The sequence below is a fragment of the Chanos chanos genome, chromosome 4, assembly GCF_902362185.1.
Source record: "Chanos chanos chromosome 4, fChaCha1.1, whole genome shotgun sequence".
NCBI classification, from domain to species: Eukaryota; Metazoa; Chordata; class Actinopteri; order Gonorynchiformes; family Chanidae; genus Chanos; species Chanos chanos.
In genome coordinates this window covers 29854707-29879052 of record NC_044498.1, presented here as the reverse complement: position 1 = coordinate 29879052, position 24346 = coordinate 29854707, and the positions used below count along the sequence as shown (strand labels likewise).

At 38.4% G+C, this 24346-nt stretch overlaps 1 protein-coding gene across 1 annotated transcript; it reads right to left on the bottom strand.

The window, feature by feature from the left end:
* Positions 1-1228: 1228 nt before the first annotated feature.
* Positions 1229-15452, bottom strand: dnajc12 (DnaJ (Hsp40) homolog, subfamily C, member 12). Its single transcript, XM_030771120.1, has 5 exons — positions 15302-15452; positions 13465-13543; positions 12272-12411; positions 2284-2443; positions 1229-1967 (listed from the first exon to the last, which is right to left on the bottom strand). Exons 1-5 carry the CDS (start codon positions 15377-15379, stop codon positions 1885-1887), a joined length of 540 nt encoding a protein of 179 aa, XP_030626980.1. The 5' UTR covers positions 15380-15452; the 3' UTR covers positions 1229-1884.
* Positions 15453-24346: the final 8894 nt, after the last annotated feature.

Below are 24346 nucleotides of genomic sequence, written 5' to 3'. Positions count from 1 at the left end.
GTCAAAGTTGATAACTCTGGGAGATTATTGATAAAACTCTGTGCAGTGGCTGATGGGAATGTTCGTTTGACACGACAGCGTGACAAGGTGCATATATTATTACTAAGATACATCTTAAATGAAATGAGATAATGATCTGAGATGGCCTCAGACTATGGAAGTGTGACTATATTTTCTATATTAAATCTGAATGTTAGTATTAGATCAAGAGTGTGACCACCATTATGAGTGGGTCCTGTGACCTTCTGATTAACCACTACTGAATCTATCTGATAGAATGGACATGAACACTGTTCTTAGGTCTTCCGGGTTATCAAAATGAATATTAAAGTCTCTAACAATTAATGCTTTGTCTAAAGAAAGAACCAGGTTTGAGATGAAATCCACAAATTCACAAAGGAATTCAGAGTATGGCTCCAGGAGTCTGTAAATAATAATTAGAGTAATTGACTGGTTTTTGTGGCTACATATGCTATGTTAGTGTAAAGAGCTATTACTGTTATTGTAGTTGGTGGTCAGATCTATTGACTTCAGGATGGAATTTCAACTAACTGCAACTAATGTTGCGGTCACATCTTTATACATTTTAAAATGTTAGCAAACCTGTAATGAATCTGGCCCTTTGTGTGTGGAGTGTGCTTCAGCCTTTGAATGCTCCAAGAAGTTACAGTAACAAAACCTTGGGAATTCCAGAGCTAATACACACACTGACCACTAAAAGCGATGCATGTTCTCAGCCCAAACCCCAGCTCCCCACCCTCTTTGGTGACTCTCTATAACCACAGATCAACTGTGTGTCCTCTGAAACAGCGATGACCAATTTGAATGTCTGCTCTATTGACTCATGATGGCACTGTTTCTTACAGTAAATGAGGAAAGAGAGTCTGAGTCCATAATGAAGGGAGCAGACAGACAAGTTATCTAGTCTCATACTAGGGAGGCAGTGATGAATAATGCCAACACAGGTCTCTTTGATGGCCCTGAAATTGGAATTAGTGTGTCCTATAGGTGAAGATGTACTGGAGAGTCAGCATGGTGGAGGCAAGCATCCATGGTTCTTCTAGCTGCTATAGCATATGCAGCACAGACTTTACCAATCCAAAAACAAAATTTGGACAAAGACAGAGGGTAATTTAAAAAACAAAAATTATTTTAATTTTTCATCTCAGTACATTACATAGCAGCAGTAAATATATCCAACGGTTTGGCCTACAAAAGTATTTCTGTCCAGGAGTTCTTCAACATACGACACATACCCACACACAAAGATTTCCACAAACAGTGACTGTGGATAGTCCCCACAAGAGCCAAGCAGTTCTTCAGCAATAATAAGAACAGGAAAAAGCATACGTAAAAACAACATTAAAACATTAGAAATGCAACATCACAGAAGTTGCCCACAACATATTATTTACATCAACCATAGCAAGAGCTGCTGGTCGCATTTGTGATAATAAAAAAATAAAGACAGACATTTTCTGGCCTAACATTAAGGTTTCGCCAGATGTGTTCTACAACATTAAAGCTCAAAGGGAATTTTCATTCGTTACCACCTCACTGCCATGTCTTGTCCTTGGTCAAAATAGTCTGGACACCCCACCTCTAGAGGAGTGGTAAAGACAAGTAAAATGCAACTATTAGAAGACAAATAAGATTCATCTTAAGGTTACCTTATTTTGGATTGATCTTACCCCTGAAAGTAAATGATATATTATGAGTTAAATTCTTCATCTGAAGGGACTACTCTAACCACTCTTGTAATGTTACTGAAAAATAATGATTTCTCTGAGTAAGGAATGTGGCATCTGGATCACGGTAAAGGTATCACAGCATTCTTGTAATAATTGGCCAACTGAATGTTAAGGTCTTTACAGATTTTTAAAATCAGATTTCATAATTTCTGAATTTCTGTAAAAGACCTGAAGGAACATCTCCTGCCCAGCGAAAATGTTGCTGCTGATAGTCCCCTGGAAAATAAATCAGTAATTTAATTAATTAATTTTTAAAAAAAACAGTGCAAAGGATGGGTAAGTGGCCCTGTCTCATACCTATTTTCTCTACTGAGGTTGTTAATCATTTTAGAGTGTTACTGCCTGTAAATAATTTTGCCTCTAAATGTCAAAATGTGTGAACATATAAAATGTCTCCACTTTGGAATCATTTACTAGTTCATAAAACAGAGCTTTACACTCTCTGTCCATGCATACAATTTACGTTATGTAATTATTTGTTCCTAGTGTGCTAAAGCTAGATGAGCCTGTTTTCCAGGCCTTTTTCCAGTACCTATTTGGGGATTTGCACAAAGTCCTCTGTCTGAACACTGCTCCTGCAGTGAGCCTCCGCCGTCTGCCTGAGGGACTGCGCCCTGGGGACTGGAGTCAAATCCACAGTGTGGTGCCTCCAGCATGGCTTCCTTCTTGGGCTTCACAGCCCAATGCAGCGACTAGAAATACAAAAGAATTTAAAATGAAAAGACCACAAAATGTAAGAACTAGATGCTGCTATTCTGAAAGCCATAGTCAGTGCTTGGACTTAGTTCAAATTTTTGAAGCTTACAGGAAACGTTCATTATTTTTTTTGCCTTTACATCATCATGTTTTTACCCCAGGAGAACCCTACTGTAAGATTATAGTGACATCTGAACAGACATGGTTCATGATAGGAGAACTGTCGGTCTTATTACCATAGATACAAAGTAAGCTTCACACCTTTGGCGCCGCGTTACTGTTGCAGCCAAGAGCAATTGATTAAGGCAAAATACAACCGGTAATGGGTGAATGGCAGCCATCACAGACAAAAGGGGAATTTAGCATTAACACCTAGATTCTGATTTGCATCAAGTAACGTTGTACACCTATTGTCTGTTTGCTTCATGGTATAAAAGGCCGATCACGGTAACAGTTCTCTGAGTTAAGCTGCGGCGCAAGCTGACTTGCTGCCGGGTTCCACCACCACCAAATAAAGCTTTTCTCCAAGCGTGCTTTTGCTCCGGTTCGTTTACTTGTAAAATCACAAGAAAATCCAACGCTACCGAAGGTGCTGATATGTATTGGATAGAGCTGATGCATATACACTGATGTATATGTATTGATGTGTGTGTGTGTGTGTGTATATATACACACACACACGCACACACACACACATATATAGAGAACCCAACCAAAGGTGCTGATGTGTACAGGATAGAGCTGATGTATATATACTAATATATATATATATATACACACACATACATACATACACACACATATATAGTTCATTCCATGACAAATCAGACAGAATCCAGGAAAGTGGTTGCAGCTCCGTCTCAGATTTTGTTCAAAGTTTGTCTATATAATGTTTGGGTCCCAGAACTAAGGCCTGTACAATATTTCTGTACAATGTTTTTTATATTTATTTTTTTGCCCTTGATATTTTTAATTTTTTCACTCACAAAAACGCCTTATCTGGGAAGCCGAGTTTGGGCATTAATATCTTGGAAAGTATTAGTCCTAGCCTCACCAAACTTTGTAGGATGGAAGACAAGCATGTTCTCAGTATGACTGAACCATTAAAAGTTTGTACTGTATGCCTATTGATTTTCTATAAGGCCCTAGATTTGGGGAAAAAAGTACAAGATTCCTAAACGAGAGTGATATTAAGGGTATTATAAACCCATTTTTCTTTTATTAATTTTGTGCCAATATTTGAGGTCTCTGCCACTAACGGACGTGAAGTCATTAAGAATAAAACAAGGTATGGTAGCAATTATCTGTCATTTTCATAGGACCAAAATGGTATGTAGGGTAGCTAGTAGGAAATGAAAATGTATGTAGAAATAGCTTAATGTATGGTCATTTAATGTACCAAGTGCCCATGTCCTTCCATGGTCCCTTCATAGATAAATACACATAGTTAAAGGCACTGTTTTACCTCTAGGAAAAAAGCATCCATAATGAAGAAGCAGGGTCTTCCTTTATTATCTCTGCTTATGTGTGTCCCAGCCTCTGAAATACTGATTAGAGTAAAGAAATACATGTTTTCTGTATGCTCATTTTACTGTATGTCATTAATGCAAGCTATATTCTTTACTTTCAGGGCCTCATTATAAAAAGGCATTAGCTCTGGTAGATGCTATATTCAATGGAGTGGTTAAATTTTATATCCCATATTTGAAACAGAATAAGATACTCAATAAAAAATTCAAATAACTTTATCGAAAATGATGAGCAATGTAACAAATTCATTCATTCATTCATTTAACCATTGTGTGACATTTATTGTGTTTCTTGTTTTCCAGTTTAAGAGGATAGTTTTCTTGGCGACTGCTACAATTTACAATTTAGTTATTTGGCAGACGCTTTTTACCAAAGCGACTTACAATTGGTGCATCAGTCGGATTTCTAATACCTTCAACAGAGATCATAATAAGACTGAGCGTCAAATTGCCCCTTCGCATTGCGCCCCTGGAATACTTTTACAAACAGAAATACAAGACAAAGGTTTTTTTTTGTTTTTTTTTTACCTCTAGGGAAGAGAGGTTAGGCATTGGGGGACAGGTGTGTTCTAAAGAGGTGGGTTTTCAGTTTCCTGCTAGGGCAATGAGTATGGGTTTGGGGTTTTGGATTGGTGGGCTGATCACAGAGGGATCCCCGAGCAGACAGAGGGACGGAGAGAGTAAGATGTTACAGCTCACAATAAGGGAGCTGTAATCTTATTCATCTTGTGCTGGGTGATATGTTCTGTGGATTACTTTATATTGTAACAGTTGAAGATTAGTATTGTTTGTCATTGTGAAAGTGTTTCTACAGATTTGAGTTCAGAAGTCTGCATTGGTAGAGAGCGATACGTCTTTTTCCCAGTTTTGGATGGGGAGAGATATTGCTCATTGCATGGATGATATTAGTTTGTATATTTTGGACAGTTTTCTTAGTATTGTTTATTTTTTTCATTTCTTCCACTAGTGGGGGTGGGTGTAGGTTGTTGTTAATTATATTAATTTTGGATTTTAGAATGGATTTTAATTGTAAGTACTGAAAGTATTGTTCTTTCCCAATGTTATGCTTTTGCACCATTCCTTGAAAGTGATGAAGGTGTTATTCTGAAAGACGTGTTGAAGCTGTGTGATACCTCTCTGTTTCCAATTGGTGAAGTGGACTGGTGATTTGTTGAGTGAAAAGTCAGGGTTGTGCCATATTGGAGTATATTTACATGGTAACATTGTGAATTTAAAGATTTTATTAATTTTCCACCAAGCTGTCAGGGTTGTTGAGATTACGGTACTTTTGAAGCAATCGTGGTGTTTTATAGGAGTACTAAGGAATGGCAAGTCGAAGATTGAAATTTCATTGCATTCTGACTGTTCTAATTCAATCCAAGGGTTATTCTGTTGGTTGGGCTGAATCCAGTTTGAGATATACTGTAGTTGATTAGCCAGGTAATAATAGTAGAAGTTTGGTGCTTCCAGTCCTCCTTGAGATTTATGTTTCTGTAAAGTTGCTAGTTTAATCCAAGGTGGTTTATTTTTCCAGTAGAATTTAGTTGTCATGGAGCTGAGTGAATTAAACCAGTTAGTAGTGGGCTGAGTTGGGGTCATTTTGAAGAGATAGTTTACAACAGTTGCTACTCTGCCAATTAGAGAGAGTGGTAACTTTGTCCAACGGTTTAAGTAATTTTCTATTGATTTTAATCGTGGAGTGCAGTTAAGAACAACTGACAGCTTGGTGGAGATATTTATGCGTAGATATTTAATATTACCTGAGGGGGTGAGGAGCACGTTTTTCACTGTAGTGCCCCTGTCCAGTTTACAGTGTAGTCTGATATTTCAGGAAATGAATTAATAAGCTTCATGGATGCTTGTACAGAGTTTGATGGTTCTTGAAGGTAAAGCAGTATGTCGTCTGCCTAAGGCTGATTTTGTGGTATGTGTTAGGGGTTTGGATTCCTTTGATGCTGTGATTTTGGCATACTGCAGTGGCTAGAGGTTCAGTGAACAGGGTGAAAAGTGATGGTGAGAGTGGGCATGCTTGGCTGGTCCCTCTGTGTAGCATGAAACTCTGATGTTAGTCCGCTAGTAGAAACTGTGGCCATCGGTGAATCATAGTGTTTTTATCCATTGAATAAACGATTCCCTGAATCCAAATTTCTGAAGTGTTTTGAATAGAAATGTCCAGTTTACTTTTTCAAATGCCTTTTCCGCATCTAATGAAACAAGTATCCTTTTTGTCTTACTTTTTTGGGATGTAATGATTAAATTGAATAATCTGCGCATGTTATTTGATGAGTCTCCTCCTTTGATAAATCAGGTTTGGTCTGAGTGGATTAGTGATGGGGTTACTCTTTCAATTCTGATGGCTAGTGCTTCACTGATAATTTTGAGATTGGTATTCATGAGTGATAGGTGGCGGTAGCTACAGCATACGGTCGGGTCTTTGTCAGGTTTCAGTAGTACTGAGAGGAGTGCTATGTTCATATGTGGTGGGATTTGTGAGTTTTGTTCAATATCACCAGTCATTCTAAAGAAAAGTGGGAAGATTGTATGCCAGAAAAGCTTAAAGAACTCAGCAGGGAAACCATCAGGACCTGGTGCTTTATTATTTGGTATCTGGTTGAGGACGCTATAGAATTCTTCCAATGTTAATGGCGCATCTAGTTAACTTGCTGTTTCCATGTTAAGCTGAGGAAGGTCAATACTATTGAGGAAGGAGTGGATGTCTGTTAAATTTGGTTCATAATCTGAGGTGTATAATTTAATGTAAAATTCCCAAAATTTATTATTTATATTTGTAGGTGTCTGCATGGTTTCCCCTGCTGAGTTCTTTATGAATGGGATAATGGATTTGTCTTTGCCTCGTTTTAGTTGGTTTGCCAGATATTTACCAGATTTGTTGTTGTGTTCAAAATTGTCATGTCTTAGTCTTTGCAGTATGAATTCGTTTTTCTTGTTTATAATAGTGTTCAATTGAAAATTGGTTGTTGTTAATTCATTGTTCTGTGTCATATTTGTTATTTAATTCTGTGAGTTTTTGTTTTTGTTCTTTTCGATCTCATTTTCCTTTTTCTTCTTGTGTGATGAGTATGATATGATTTTTCCTCTCAGTACTACGTTAGCAGTTTCCCAAAGTAATGAGGCTGAGATTTCCGGGGAACTGTTCATTTCCATGAAGGATGCCCATTCTTCTCTGAAGAGAGTATTAAAACCAGGATCTTTAAGCATTCTCAAAATGCCAGCTGAGTGAGTGTTGTTTAAATTGTTTAGTGTTTAGATTGAAGGATACAGGGGCATGATCACTAATTATGATGGGATGGATGTGAAAGTCTGAAATATCAGATATAATTGAATTACTGGTAAGACAAAAGTCTATGCAAGAGAATGACTGGTGAAGTATGTGTATTCTCTGGTTGATGGGTTTTTTAATCTCCAACAGTCATTCATATACTGCTTTAGTGTTTTAGTGGAGTGCCAATTTCTAGAATTACCCGATATTATAGACCTGTCTAGGTTGGTGTCGATGACAGTGTTGAGGTCACCTCCAATTATTATTGTTGAATTTGGGGTTTCATTCAGTGAAGAGAAAAATGTATGAAAGAAAGTGGGATCATCAGTATTGGGGCCGTATACGTTTGCTATAGTGATATTGTTACTGTTAATGCTTGATGATGACATATCATGACATACCTGTCAGGATCAGTAATGGTGGTGTTATGAATTAATGGTATTCTTCTGTTTATTAAAATTGATACGCCTCTTTTCTCTGAGTTATCGGTTGACGAGAATACTTGATTGAAATGTGGGTTTTTTAACTTCTGAGATTCAGCTGCTGTCTTGTGGGTTTCTTGTAGTAAGCATATATCAGCCTGTAATTTGATTTGGTGGTTGAAAATTTTAACTTTCTTCACCTGTGAGGAAATCCCACTGATATTCCAGGTTATGAATTTGAGTGACATATTTTATAAGGATTGAAGTCAGTTTTAAAGCTGAGTGTTAAGTAATATTGTGTGTGTTAGAGATATATAATAGGAAGAGCAGATATGAAATTTGTAGTGGGCCAGTGTTAGTTTGCAATACCACATTTGGCAAAAATAAGATGCAGGAATAATAAAGATCCATTAACAGTAAAATGAATAACATCATAATCGTCCTACTTGCATCATAATGCAGTGTCATCCCAGTTAAGAGGTTAATTACATATCCCCATTTTCTCCCAGTTTCCCTTCTCCCCCAATTTTTTAAACAAAGATGGACGGACAGACGGAGAGAAATACAGAGAGAAAGACAAAGACAAACAGATTACAATGAGACAGAGTAGAACATAAAAAGAGAGAAAGAAATATATATGTGTGTAGGTAGTGTGATAGGTAGTGTGTGCATGAGAGTGTGAGTTAATAAGTAAGGTAGAGGGTGTATGGGAGGTAATCCCTGCCAAAATTGAAATGAAAATGAAAACGGTAAAATGAAAGTTCAAACCCCGTTTTGATATTTCTTTTTCAATACCTGTGCGCACATATCCTGCCAAAATGAAAAATCAAATTTGATAACTTTCATTTTCATGAGTGTTTCCTGACTAAAATAAAAATAAATTTAAAATATCTTTTTGTCACATTATTAGTTAGACTTTTCCTTTCCTAGACTTTTAGTCGCGAAAATGAAAATGAAAATCGAGTTATCTAATTTCATTTGTCATTTTGGCAGGATATGTGCGCACAGGTCTTGAAAAAGAAATGTCAAAACGAGGTTTGAACTTTCATTTTACCGTTTTCATTTTCATTTTAGTTTTGGCAGGGATTACCTCCCATAGAGGGTGTGAGTGTTGGTGTTGAGGTTGCGCAGTCAAGACAGTGGAGTTAGTTACACAGCAGTAGGAGGGTTAGTTGCTAGCAGCTGGTATTGCTGGTTTTAATGGGGTCTCAGAAAAGCCAGGGTGTGGTGTTACAGTCTCGAAATAGATGTCCATCGATGTAGAGTTTGTCCACAACAAGGGAAGTCCACTTGCCCTGTTCCCTGTGCTTTTTAAGAACTAGCCATAGTTTGCAGCGCTCATTTATTTCCCAAAGGAATTGAGGCTGAATTTGGTGCCCCTCAAGTTCCTTCCCTCTGTGTTTCACCAGTTATATTTGCTGAAAGTGTTCGAATTTTGCGATGATAGCATGGGGACCTTTGCTTGTGCGTGTGCCGAGGCGGTGAACACGGTGAAAAGTTGTTCACAGTCTCCGGTGGAATTTTTAGATTGCGCCGCTTAAAATCTTTAATGAGGGCTTCCCGGTTATCTGGTATGCTTTCTGGAATTCGAGAGAATATCAGATTGTCTTGCATGCTTCTAGTCTGTAAATCCAGGATGGTTTCTTTCATAAACTTATTCTCTTTCAAGACAAAGTTCATCTGGTTCGTGAGGGTTTTCATCGTAGTTTGAAGTTCTGAATTGTGTTTTTGGAGCATCTCAACCTGGTGGCGAGTAAACTTGAGGCTGGCGCACAGCTCTTTTATTTCTTGATGCAACAAGCCAAGGACATCAAGTTTTTTATTAATGGAGGCAAGTACACTGACCTCGATTCCGGTGGTGGTGAGATCATCCGTGCTTGTGGAGGAGTCGGTCTTTTTCCTCTTCACCGGGTTAGTGTTTTCTGTTGGCAGGCAAGTGTCTTCCATGACGCACTGCTAAAAGCAATCGTTGATAAATCTCTCAAGTTGGTCCACTATGAGATTTGCGTATTTGCAATCCGTTTGGAGAACTAATTAGATGGAGAATTAGGTGGATAGATATTTTTAAGGAACAAAGCAGGCGCGCACTGCCAAGTTTGAATCTCCCTCCTTATCCATCGAATTCTTAGAGCTCATGCATGCTCAGAATCTCTGTCTATTATTGTATGAAGGAAAAACGGAGGGACCCCTTTTCCACTGATGCATTGCTGGTGCCTAATCTAGCACCGGGGCCGCACTTTTCCACTGAAAAAATATTGGTGCTGGTGCCAAAAAGCTGGTCCTAACAGTTGGAACCGCTGAGGTCAGTGGCTATGCAAATAAAAACCACACAACAGCCAATCAGTTCAGCGTTTGATGTGTTTGGTACATGATGTTCTCTAGAGAGACAAGAGTAATAAAAAAAAGTGTGGCCAAGATAGCGGTAGGCTAAAGGCTATACATAGCATGAAAATGTGTAGGCTATATGATTAAAAGATGTATTGGCAACCATTTGTGCCTACATCAACACAGGCTGTTGTTTACATATTACATGAACGTAGTCAGACCCAGAGCGGGAGAAAAAAACCCTCTCTCTCTCTCCTGGCTCTGGTTGGTGCAAACAGACCACTGTTCATTTAACAACACGTTTAAGCTTTTGAGCTAGGTGACAGGCTTACTATTTTTAGCACAATTCATGAGATGTTTCACTGTGTGGAAGCCTAGCCTAAAAGTAAATTTACAAAACGCAAGCAGATGCGTTTCTGTCCGACATTATTTCTTCCCCAAGGAAATTACCCAAACTTTCGCTACATATCGTTCAGTTCCCAGACCTGTAGAAAGTCAGTTCTCAAAAGGCACCAAGGCAGCACTGGCTCCGCACCAGCACTGGCTCCGCACCAGCACTGTCTTAGTGGAAAAGTTCACTTTGGCACTTTTTACCCTAAGCAACCATACATCAAACAATTTTCTTGTACATTTTTAAGTTCCTACTGGCTACCCCACATACCATTTTGGTCCTGTAAAAATGACCAAAAATGTAACTATGCCTTGTTTTATTCATGATATCTTCATGTCCACTGGTGGTAGAGACCTCAAATACTGGCACAAAATTCATAAAAGATTGTATTTGCAGAAAAAAATAATGATTGATATCATATTAGTGCAAAAATGTGGGTGTGTGGTACCCTCAATATCACTCTCATTCAGGAATCTTGCACTTTTTTCCCAAATCTAGGACTTTAGAAAAATGAAATGGCATGCAGTACAGGCCTTCAATGGTTTTGCCACACAGAAAACATGTTTGTCTTCCATCCTACAAAGTCTGGTGAGGCTAGGAACAATACTTATCAAGATATTAATGCCCAAACATGGCTTCCCAGTTAGGGGATAGGGGTCTTTTTGAGGCTACAAAATGAACGAGTTCAAGGGCTGAAAAATATGAAAACATAGGACTTGAACAGAAATATTTTACAGGCTTGGTGATGCCAGATGCCAGTTTGTGCATGCAGAAATTCATCCAAGGGAATGCTGCAAACCCCCATCTGCACACTTTGTTTTAAGACAATAACATAATGAAAAATTAAAACTTAGACAATCTTTAATTTAAATTCAAATTAAAAGTAAGGCTTCCATACCAGAAGACAGATTGTAAATAATATTAAATAATTAATATACACAAATTGGATTTTAAATGAAAAAGATTTGTTTTTGTACTACCACTCAGTCTACCCTGATCAATATGACCCAGGGCATCTCAATAACTTAGTGTTACTCTACTATGTAATGGGAAGATTTTTAGTTCACCTTCTTTAGATCACCTTTTTCGTCACCCCCTGAATTTCATTTGGTCAGTCAATCAGACAGTAAATGTTCCTCTGAAAATGAAGAGCAGACTGCTCTAGTGTGGTCTAAGAGAACAAGCATGCTGACTTGCTTCGAAATTCAATATTACTTTAACGTGGTGGACATTCTAAGATGCAAATATGTAGTGTGGCATGCTACAGAGTCAGTTTGATAAATCAAACTGGACAAGGTGTACACTCATGTTAAAAACAAGACTTTGGACTGGAGTTGGCATTAAAGTGGCATTTCATCTGTCCCTAAAATCATTCTGTTGTACACTGGCATTGCCAGTACTTTATCTTTTATATAAAAACAAACTAGTCCCTATATGAGCTCCAATTATAGGAGAACAAAAGAACAACAACAACCAAAAGGAATGCAAACAATTAGAAGACAATACCTTCTGTGATAAAGTCCTAACTAATCATTTGAACATGCTGCTTCAACCATAACAACTACAAAGTGCTGACACTTTTTTGCTGGTGAACAACAAAACCGAACAATGACATGCCAACGCAACTTTTGGAGTTCAGCTCCTAAGAGGCGCCATCATATGGCATAGCATGTAATAATGACGTAAAACATGATGAATTTAAAAACAAAAGAGATAAAACACCAAGTCCTCATCTATCAAGAGTGTGAAAATGAGTGTATAATTTTAAAAGATTTGGGTAAAACATACTTTTCACAAACATGATCTGACTTTATAGAAGACTTGACAGTGTTTTATTGATTAAAACACTGTGAATCCAAATAATAAACAGTACATACGGTTTTGACACAGTCACTGAGGGATTCCCACTCTGAAAAGGGAATAGCGATCTGACACCTCCTCCACAAATCATATCTCTTTCTACTGCCCTCATCTGTCAGCACTTCTTTGGCTCTCTGTAATTTCTGAAAGTCTTCCACTGAAAAGAAAAAGCATGAAAAATTACTGCTCAAATGCTCAAAATAGTCATATGCAATCAGTTTGCTTCAAATTGTTTTGACAACTGCATGGAACAACAGGCAGTGTCTTCATGTGGAACATCACAAAGGCACTGATATTCATTTTAAAAATTTAGTTGTGTCATTGTCAGGACATGTGCTTATATAAAGTATGCATAGATTACTAGACTGTATGATCATTGGCAAATCACTTGTGGCAAATCACTCTAAATACTTAAAACAAGCCAGGCTCATTTAATTTTGATTAAGGATTTAATTAACCATGTAAAAATCAAAGTGCTTCATTATTTAGAAATCATAAATCACAATATGGAAATACTTAAATAACATTATAATTCTAGATCGAATGTGACAAAATATACTCATATTCCTAAAGCCTTACTTACTGTTATTAACATGTGTTGCTAGCATCACATATTTACAGACGCACTATGCAGACTGAGAACAGCAGCATTAGTACAGACATACTATGCAGACTGAATGCAGTGGCTACACAGTAGCTTGCTGTGATCCCTGCCTACACGAGCTTATTACATAAGCTGTATGTTTCCCAATTCTACTCAGCAGCAGATTAAAGGTTTTCAGAGTAACATAAAAGATGCTTTACAATGAGACTCAAGTCTTATTGTCTTATCTGTGGTAGTTCTGTACTTCTAGTGTTATAGTTGTGTGATAGTTCAGTACCAACAGCTATAGTTAACATGGTGCCATTAAATGTGTTTTGGGGTGTTAATTTGCCTTCTACTCAGCTGGAGTTTGATTGCATATTGAATGAGATGAAGGAGAAAAAATAGCTAAAATAAGATAATTTTCCGCATTTTCTGAACTAAAACCGCTGGACATTACTCAAAACACAACTGTTACACTCTAAATGGCATTTTCATTTAACACAGCATAAAGACCTTCTGAAAAAAACAACTGATTTTTTCTTCTCAGCAATTTCATTGTTTCTTTTTTTGTATTGTGACTGTATGGACAAACAAAACACAGAGATCACTTAAGTAAGTGAATACCTGCTTTGGGATTTTCTGGGTGCTTGTCTGGGTGACAAGCCAAAGCTCTCACTTTAAACTCATTGAGGATCTGTTCTGTCTGGAAGAAAAAAAACAGGCCAGACAGATTATCATGTCAGCTTGTCAATGAGGAGTCTTACATACAACAGCTGCTAACATTAAACCTACTTGACATGATTTTGTTTGTTGTTAAAATATAAAAACAAAAATCCCTAATACATACTGAGTTTACTTGGTGCTGTGATCCAAAATCAACAATTATGGTTTTTTTTAATTTTAATTTTTGAATGCACAAAAAAACCCTGGCATAAATAAGGCTAGGGTTGGAGTAAGTGGCTAGAAGTTTTTGTCCATCTACTCAAAGACTCTTCTTTCTTGGCCTAAAAAAACTAATGTGCTTTTGAATCACATAAAGTGGTTACCCCCACTCAGCATACTGTCTACTCAGAACACAATGAACCATTTGTTTACATTAGTGGTTCATTCCCAAACATTTTCATTGTGTACCTCCTACACTGAGAATGATTCAAAATATCAATTATTACCCAACAGATAACTGCCAAAACAAAGGGAACATTAACATAAAGTGTCGTAATCGGGCACTGGGCCACCAAAAGTCACCAGAAGGAGCTTCAGAACATCTTGGCAAAGATTCTTCAAGTGTCTGTGGCGATGCAATACTGCTTGTCCATGAGCAAAGTCGCCGTTTGCTGGTTTGTTAATAGTGGTTGACAATACTGTGTCAGGAACCACGACAAGATCTCACATAAGTGCTCAGTTGGGTTGAGACCTGGTCATTTGGGACAGTCATGCCACATGGTTTACATTGTGTCCATGCTTCTGAGACCAGTGACCCCTCGTGCTCTGTGGATGGGTGTGCTGATGTCCTTGAACTGACCACTCCCACTTAGATAGAAACATTCTGCCATAAGATGATGGTGGTCACTCTGAATGGCTTTGAGTTCACTGGCATTTACCTTGCCATTTAAAGATGAGTAGACCAAAATCATGCCAGGAAATTGCACTTGACACCTTAAAAGAGCTGCTAGTACCCTTTCCTTGAGGTTGTCAGCTTTCTTCTCTGTCATGCATGCTGTCTTCTGTTTGATGAACACAGGGTAAGGGATGACTCATCAGGTTTGACAATTACCACATGCTTACTTCAAGCCCATCAACTCCGTTGCTTAGACAACTGCAAGCTTGGACTGCTCATTCCAATCACTGGGCCTGCTTACGTCTGCTCGGGATGCAGGTTTGCCCACCTCTGTGCTCCCTGTAATAACCTTGCACCTCACTGGTTAAACAAATCTTAATTAATTAAAATCAATGCGGAAATGCACCATTTTAAATGTCTTCCTCGATTAAACATCTTTACTGTTTTAATCTTCTTTCTTTCTTTGTACTATTTTGATTTTCAAAAATCTGTGAAACCGAACACTCTGTGTGTGTGTGTGTGTGTGTGTGTGTACAAAGAAAGGTGGCGCGGAGGATTGAAGATAATTATTTTGATAAGGTGGGTCAAAATCAGCTGTTTCTTACATGACGCTTCATGTCAATCAAACATACAGTTTTCTGTTACATGTTTCCCGAGCGTTACCAAAACAACTCCATTTGCTTTATTTTTAACTCCCATATTCAAGAGTGTTCTGTACGTAACTCCAGGCACTGTTTCGGACAAATCTACGGCAGTGGTTTACTTGCGTTTACAAATCTGCATGAATCCCTTATTTACTTTGAGCTGTTAAACGACTAATTCCATGGTTTATACGGATTGCAAATTACTACAAGCTGTGTTTGCAGGGAGCACGGAGGTGTAAAGCCGACTTCATATCCTTACCGTTGATAGTTCGTCACATCCTAGTAGACCGTAAAAGTCCTCTAAATCCTCTGATCTACAGTTTAGTATAGCTTCCATGTGAGATGGTCTGTTTGTACACGATCAGAACTGAGTCATTCAAGAGATAAAAGATCATCACAATTTGCACTGGAGCTCCGTTGTTCCACTGAGCTTGTTCATACCGCTTTACTCCGCATGCGCACTGTTCACTTGGGCAGTTATCTGACATTATTACAAAATGGCTGTCTGGATTTCGCAGGAAGACGAAATTTGCTATTTGCAATTTGCTATTTGGATACTGATTCTTTGTTTAAAACAAAAGTTGTTTAAACGATCACTTAACATCCAGACATTACGATTCGGGCGTGTAGGTTTTGGGTATTTAAAGGAACAAACACAAGACGAATTCCCATAGTAGTCTTAGTCAGAAAGCACAGGAGAGCTGCATCACCTCCACACTGAAAAGCCACAGTAAACTGTGATTCATATCATTATTTAAATTATATGTCATTATTAATCTCTCTGTTTATTGAAAAATAAAAAAAAAATCAACGATCTCTCCTATCCAGCAACAATTTGGTGTCCTTTTGAAATGCTGAATTCAGTCTGTAGCCTAGTTTCAGCCTAAGGTGTGTTAATATATTAATTTTTTAAAAGAAAAGGTAACACCATATGTTAAGGAGAATTTGAGTAAACAATGCCCCCCATCATCAAAAAACTTAAATCTTTAAATCTACAATCATATTTCTTTTCTCTGTATTAGAACTAGGCTGTGGGGGTGGCACGGTGGCGCAGTGGGTAGCGCTGTCGCCTCACAGCAAGAAGGTCTCGGGTTTGGGTCCTTTCTGTGTCGAGTTTGCATATTCTCCCCGTGTCTGTGTGGGTTTCCTCCCGCAGTAAATTGCCCCTAGGTATGAATGTCTGTGTGTCTGCCCTGCGATGGACTGGCGACCTGTTGCCCTATGAGCGCTGGGATAGGCTCCAGCACCCCCCGCGACCCTAATCAGGACAAGTGGCTTAGATAGTGAGTGAGAACTAGGCTGTGCCATAGGGGAATGAGATGAACCAGGGGTTTTGACATCGTCTGGTGCGTTTCAGTATGAAAGCTCACAAAGCCCCTTCTTATTACTCATCCTGAGGTCTAACAGCCTTAATCTGTTCATTCTCACAGCAATATGGAAGACATCTCATTTCTCACGTTATACACCTTCGTCAGATGTCTGCTTCAGACCACCACTTTGCTGACATCTGGTTATCACCACCTGGTTATCACCACTCAGAGCAGACTGAATTGGTGTGCCTGAAAAAAACATGGGGAAGAAAACATTCAGGTGTAAGCAAATTTCATTTTAGAGATTCATACACCTTTATGTAAAAGCACAGTTTTGTAACTGCCTGCATCTGTTATGTATAGTTATTTAAGAGTCCTCACGAAGATAACATGACATAACGTAGTTTAAAAATAAACTTGTTTTATCGTCATAAAAAGTACTTTTAACAAAAGTACAACAAAATATATTAAGGTTTTGATAAATAAGAGAAAAATGTATAAGAATACAAAAGTTTAAAAATGATCAGATCCATTATAAACTAAAGAGTACTACTCCCAATGAACATTAAAGGAAATAGCGTTTGTGTTGTGGCGGCCTGCCATATGAACATCAAAGAGAGACTATAAATGAAAAAAAAAAAACGAGCACAAATATATTATCCTTGAGAAAAATTTGGGTGAAATGACCGTTGCTTGTTTGTTTACTCGCTCGAACTACCACACTGTTCCATAAATACACCTACAAAGGCGTAACTGTGTTTTCAATATGGGGGTGGCAGTCGTTCAACTGGGGAGGGGGCAATCATTACTCTGACGATTACTCCTTGTTCCCTATTAATTAAAAAAAAAATTAATTACTTGCTAATTTATCCAAGAACGTATTTTCCATGCGTGGAGTAGACAGGTCTGCATCAACCTGAGATTCAACAGTGCCACCCATAGAATAAATAATAGCTTTACTACTAATAATAGCTTTGGGACATTTGAAATTTACGAGCACAACTGTTTATTCTATAAAATAATCAGTGAGTTTCCTCTTTCATATCGTTCTTGTGCATGGAAAGATGTCACTATCCCCACAATCCCTCTCAACACCGCTTGTGCTGGGTCATTGATAAACTTTGCCAGAACAACAGAGACGTTTATGCACATGTAACTGAATTCGTCGGCTAAAAGTTTTTTTCCCGTCGGTCAGTAGGTTAGCTGGGAACCGAATTCTCCCGACAAATATATTAATATTTTTAAAAGCAAAATCCTGGAAAATATTGGGTAGGACAAACACCACTGTTCTGAATATTGGATGAGATGTGTCCCACCTGTCCCACCTATGATTTACGCCTATGCCTACAATCAAGTTTGGCAGCCACTTAGCCTACAACACTCAACTTCCCTAATGTTAAATGTTAATGTAATTTTGATGTTTGATCGACGATACTGGCTTTCACGTTACAGCAGAAGAACTACTTGTCATTTATCAGTTGTTATAAATGCCAATACTGATTTATCTACAATGAGCTCATGCCGGCAGGCCGATTTATCGGTTGGGCTCTACTCTGTTTCATATGCTATAGTATGCAGTGTAGCCGTGGTTTTAGGCAGCTGACTCTATTTTAGACAGACAGAATACAGACAGACAATTTGATGTGCGGTTTATTTGTTTTTAAATAGTGTCACTTTTCATCGCTATGTTTAACCCTGAAGCAGTGGATCAGCATATGCCAGATCAGGTGAAATAGAGCATTGTCTCTCCCATAGAGTGCAGAGAGTGACTTGCACCAGTGCTCTGTATCACAAAGATGTGGAACTTACAAATCGACCCTTACCTAAGATCAGGTACTGTTTCCTTACAAAATAACCCTTACCTAAGACCAGGGTTTGTTTCCTTACAAAATGACCCTTACCTATATGACCAGGGTTTGTTTCCTGCTCTGACAGGGGGGAGACACTCCACATGACCAGACCTCTCAGACTTACCTGCAATTTACAGAAGATGAAGAATCAAAACTGACTGTACTATACTGTCAACACAGTCAGTGATTTCAGAGGAGTGATGGATCAAGGTTTACAAGATCTCATATAGTTAACATGTCATGTGGTTGATTCAGTGAAGGGTCTGATAATTAGGTGATGAGTTGAATCAGGTGTTTTTTAGAGAGGGGAGATATCTGTAATACACTGCTCTGGCTCCCAGTGGCAGGACAGAGAAACATAGAACAATATGTATATAACTAATAACCAGAGGTGGACAAAGTAAACAATTCCATTACTTGAGTCAAAGTATAGATACTCCTGGTCAAATATTACTCCAATACAAGTAAAAGTTGTTCAGTTCAATTTTTACTTGAGTTAAAGTACTGGAGTACTTGCTTTCAAAAATACTTAAGTATTCAAAAGTACATTTTCTTTTTAATGTCATCGCATTGTTGTATTGTTGCAACAATGCATTTACAGAGTCTAATGACTCTGAAACAACCTACTGAATGCACTGACTTGCTTGTAGAACCTGTAGAATAAAAAGCTTGTGGAATATGCTACAAAGCCTATAGAAACACAGTTGAACCAAATGCTTCCTCTAGAAAAGACCGTGTATAGCTTCAGTTAAACAGGCACTAGGTTAACTCAGATTGGCCTTAAAAGGATAAACATGTCATAATGTTGTAGGCTACGTTAATTTTACTTCTACTACATAGCATTGTCTGAAATGTGAAACAGCTGGATGACCATCGTCACCGCTTGATTCCCGTATGCGTTAGCAGTGGATTCATACAGGATCCGGTGTTATGCCCCAAATGGTTTTCAAGCCAACTGGTTTCCGTACGTGTTCACACACTGTGTTAACAGTAGAAATTGTGGTCTGCCTCTGTCACCAGATTCGTCACACATTCACAAACATATAAATCGCAATTTTCAAGTCACATCTCATATCTACTGTGGCAAATGATTATAAGTGTTAGGCGAACACAGTGCGCGAACGCATACGGGAAGCAGTTAGCTTGGAAACCAGTTAAAAAATCTCAGACATGGACTTAAGATATGGCCATGGCTGCTCTGGTGAGGAACCTTTATCTTTATCATCTTTATCTTCCATTGTAGTAGCCATCAGTAAAACCGCCAAGTTCAGTTGTTAAAAAAATGCAGCACGCACTTGACTGACAGCATTGGAGTAGTTTACTGTGATTGGTTTTTCCCCTGTGATGAACACAATATGGCCTATCGCATTTTAGAAAAGAAAATTCATCCGCTGACTTCAAAGCTATGCGTTAAAGTAACGAGTAACGAGAACCTTCATAGAAATGTAGTGGAGTGAAAAGTACAATAGTTGTATTTCAAATGTAGTGGAGTAAAAGTCATAAGTTTCCAAAAACACTCAAGTAAAGTACAGATACTCGAAAAATGACAGTACTCAAGTAAATGTACTTCGTTACTGTCCACCCCTGCTAATAACTAATGTAACAATGAGAATGACCGAGAAGACTAGGAGTAGTGCCGTGATGAAAAGACTTTCCTACGATGGACTGGCGACCTATCAAGGGTGTTTCCCTGCCTTTTGCCCAGTGAATGCAGGGATAGACTCAAGCACCGCTCGCAACCCTAATTAGGATAAGCGGCTTAGATAGAGAGTGAGTGACTGACTGAAAAAGACTTCAAGTCAAGTAGAGCTTTATTGTCATCTCGGCAATATACAGCACACAGCAGAGACGAAATGATGTCCTCCTTAAACCATATCATGCAACGTAGACAGACAGCAGCACATTCAGGAGGATAATTAAATACACTAAGTTGGAATAGAGGGCTATGCTGAAAAAACATAGAAAAACACTATACTGAAAGGAGTAACTGGGGGGACACATTGGGAAGACAGTACAATGAATATAATATGGTACAACATTGTAAAAACAGTGTATAAACATGTATGGATTTTGCAAACAGACAGAGAGTGCAACATGGATATGGGAAGACATAGTGCATTGAATATAATATGGTGCAACATTGTAAAACAGTATGTAAACAATAAGAATAGTATGTAACGGTAAAACAGTGTGTAAACAGTAAACCAGTATGAAAACAAGTATAAATCTGTGCAAACAGACAGACAGTGCAACATGGATATGTACTTGGATCTGCCAGCCATAATATCCGTGTGTTAAATATTGGCAGCTATGGAAGGATCTCCTCATACCTTTTATAAAAGTGTCTGTGCACTGTCTTTTAATTGTCCAATAAAGTGGCTGTGCAAGTGGAGAAAGCAGGGCGTCAAAGCAAGGTGTGGAGAATAGGGTCCAGGGAGAATGGGGCCAGCATGTAGCTCTTTTCCACCAGGCCGGTGCCAGTGACAGTGCAGGTGCTGGTGCAGAGCCAGTTCTGCCTTGATGCCTTTTGAGAATTGGCCCGCATTTTGACTGGTTTTAGAACCAAACATGGCAAAAGTTGGGATAATTTCCGTGGGGAAAAATCTTGGCGGACAGAACACATGTGCTTTACTTGCTTTTTATAAATTTACTTTTACACTAGGCTTCCACACAGCGAAACACCTTGCAAATCCTGCCCTGCTACTTTTTGCTCTGGGGGCGAAATTCACAAAAACAGCAAGTCTATGACCTAGCTCAGCAGTGGTTTGTATGCTGGAGTGAACATTACAGTGGTGTTGTCAGAAAGTCCTAGGTGGGGGCGGGGGTGGCTTTATGAGACCTTGATGTTTGTTCAGACCACATCCAGTGTATTAAGTCCTCTGGTTCGAAACTTGGAATATTACAGAGATGACTGGAAATAACTGCAAGTGCAAAGAGGATGAGAAAGCTTTGTACAAGCTTGTACAAGTAGACTTCACAAAGGAAAGAGACAAACACAAGAGTTATAAATACACTTAAACTAAAGAGTTAACTACCAGAAAACCGGTGCAGACAGTGATGGAGCGATGGGCCCGTTAGATTGATGATCAGAAGACCAGTGATGCTGAATTCTAATAGGTTGATTCAGAGGGAGGGAGAATGATGTGACAATAAACTGCGCTACATACACAAAATAATTACACACGGTAACTTTAGGAATGTATAGGATCATATAGAATAGCCCAGAGCCTCGACAGTTGTGAAAACAAATTCTTTCAGGATATCTGAACAATGATTTTTAAATTAGTTTTTAATACAAATATCTAACAAAACAACATATAAATGGTGTAGATGAAAATCATGTGCATGAAGAGGAAAAAAACAACAAAACAACAACAAAAAAACAAACAAACAAAAAAAAGCCTTGATAATAAAACAATGATAATGTTAAAATAGGAATAATTCAGGAAAACAGGGAAAACTTCTGACAATGTCCGTTTAGCTGTAAGACGGAAACAGGTCATCTAAAGAAAAAAAAAAACGGCCTAGCTCGTTAGCCGCCAAATTTCTGCTGCTGCTGAGGCCAAAGAGTCAGGGCAGGACTGCATTCTGACAGTATATTACATTATCACATTTCAAATTAATATCAAGACTGGTGCTGTTTGTGTGGAAGTTACCATAATGATTATCAAAAACACCAAGTCATTTTTGAGAACTACAACTGTAAGCTATTGTGCTGGTGTGGAGACACCGTTTATACTTTATATCTGAAATACTCATAATAGTTTTTTAAAAAGCAGTGAGTTTGAATGTATTTAATGATGTGAGCCTGGTTTGAGAACACTGAGTTTTTAAATAAGTGATAGTATCGCATGTGTCATTTAAAGGCAAGATTCTCATGTTGCTCTCTAAGATGCATTACAGGATTACAGTTTTTTTATTATTATTGTTGATCCTATGCATGAACATGTAAAAACACATAATACACATAACACAAAATATTGTTGCTTAAACACTCATTTACAACATAAGGTTATGGGCAAATCTGTGGCACCCAAAATGTCTCCATAGACAATAGCGTATACAGGTGTATTAATACGTGACAAGATACTTAGCTGCATTAAATTGTGTTCAAAGTGTTCAGTCAGTGTTCAAAGAAAATCTGTTTTTTTTTAATCACCAGAAAATCAAGGCAAAATTGAATATTTATCCTGCAAACAGTGGATTTAGTTAGAGGCAGACATACAAAATGAGGTCTCACAGACATTCTGTTTATTTATCATTCACATGCAGTGACATATCTAATATGACAGATCACAGATGGTCACGCAGTGAGGACCATGGACATATCTAATATGACAGATCACAGCTGGTCATGCAGTGAGTACCACGGACATATCTAATATGACAGATCACAGCTGGTCATGCAGTGAGGACCACGGACATATCTAATATGACAGATCACAGATGGTCACGCAGTGAGGACCGTGGACATATCTAATATGACAGATCACAGCTGGTCATGCAGTGAGGACCATGGACATATCTAATATGACAGATCACAGCTGGTCATAGCACGAGCTGCTTGTTATCCGTGTTTTACAGTCAAGTTCAGACCAGTTGTCTGAGTCCAGAGTGAGGTCCAGAGCTTCTAGATGTTGACCGAGATTTTAGAAGGGTCTAGAGTATTACATCTCCAATAACAGATACAACTCAGCAACTACCCAACAACTATATTTTTACATTTTGTGCAAAAGCACAAACTTGTTCAGCTGCTCACAGCAAGAACTGCATCAAGGAGAAAGATTATCTACGACACATGCTGGCAATGGTGTCCCTTAATTCTCCATTTACTCCACTGTTTATTTGCATACTACACTCTCACTGGTCAATGAGCAGTCATCATTTCTGTTCTTTTCTGACTGAGGAATGATGGCCAGTTCAGGAATCTCAGGGTCACACCAATAGTAATATCACTCTGCATGAACTGTGGCCCAGCAGGTCAGCCACAGTGTAGTGCCTAATCTAGTCATGTTGCTCCCAGTTAAAGGCTTTATAACATTTATTTATTGTATTGTATTTCATTGGTATTGAAATAAACCAAGAAAGACTAAGTGGCACTGCAATAACAGCAAGAATTTACAGCAAACAGGTGAGTTGTTGGAAAACAAGCCAACCCAGGGTGATCAAAAACCCTGCACTTTGTCTTGGTCTCATATTACCTTGTTTTCAACAAAGCTCTCCCTTGCTGTACATTATCAATTACTTTACTCACACAAACAGTGGTGTTTTCAGCTTAAGAAGTATATCCAAGATTTACATAAATCTATAAAACTCTTTTTTTTTCAGAATAATAGAGCAATTCTGCTGTCTGTCTCTCTGCCTGTGAACATACTTGAATGACTCCTTTTCTCACCTTGTTTTACTGTTTAACCTACTTAAGTGTGGGCAAGAAATAATCAGCGAAGTTTCTAATTCTGTACAGCTGATCTTTTGACAGACGAATGTTGGGCTAGCATTCGTTTTACTCATAGTTCTCACCCTATCCAGTGAGGTGGGACTCTTCTTGGTCACATGACTGAGGCTATCCCCAAAATAACCTAGCTCTCATGCGCTGACAAATGTTTCCACTTTTTCTGGTGACAGATTGTTCCAGCTACTTGTCTCTGTATTGCTCTTGTAAACTCCAGGTGTAAGCCTGTGCAGAGAAGAAAGCAAGTGTCACCTGTATTTGTCAGGGGTTTGGCTCATGCGAACTGGAATCTCATTGTCTTTAAACACTCAGAGTGCACTCAGAAGCTTTCCACAGACATTTGGGTTAATCTTAAGGTAAAGCAATAATTCTATTTCCTGGTGCTTTATAAGTCTTCTCTGTTGGTGTTCGTGTTGATGTTGTGTTTATCATTCCTGCATTAAGAACACTGCAGATGCATGCCGCATTGAGCTTTATACGAGTGTGTGATTGTGTGGACTACGGTGAGACTGCTGTTGACCAACTGCATGTTGTCCTGGTGGATTGTATTTAGGTTAGTCAGGCTTGGTCACTTTCTATTTTAAAATGTGTGTTGTGAAGTGTTTCCCCTGTATCTGGGGTCTTCCATAGATGTGTGAGCTCATGAAAACCATTTGTACCTTTTTTGTCTTTTTGTTTTTGACAATGGTCCT

Bases quoted from the DNA above. Each gene is read 5' to 3' on its own strand.
- dnajc12 (XM_030771120.1), bottom strand. From the start codon at position 15,379: ATGGAAGCTATACTAAACTGTAGATCAGAGGATTTAGAGGACTTTTAC. The intron at 13,544-15,301 runs GTAAGGATATGA...TTTTTCTTCCAG, and splicing joins GATGTGACGAACTATCAACG to ACAGAACAGATCCTCAATGA. The intron at 12,412-13,464 runs GTATTCACTTAC...TTTTCTTTTCAG, and splicing joins CCCAGAAAATCCCAAAGCAG to TGGAAGACTTTCAGAAATTA.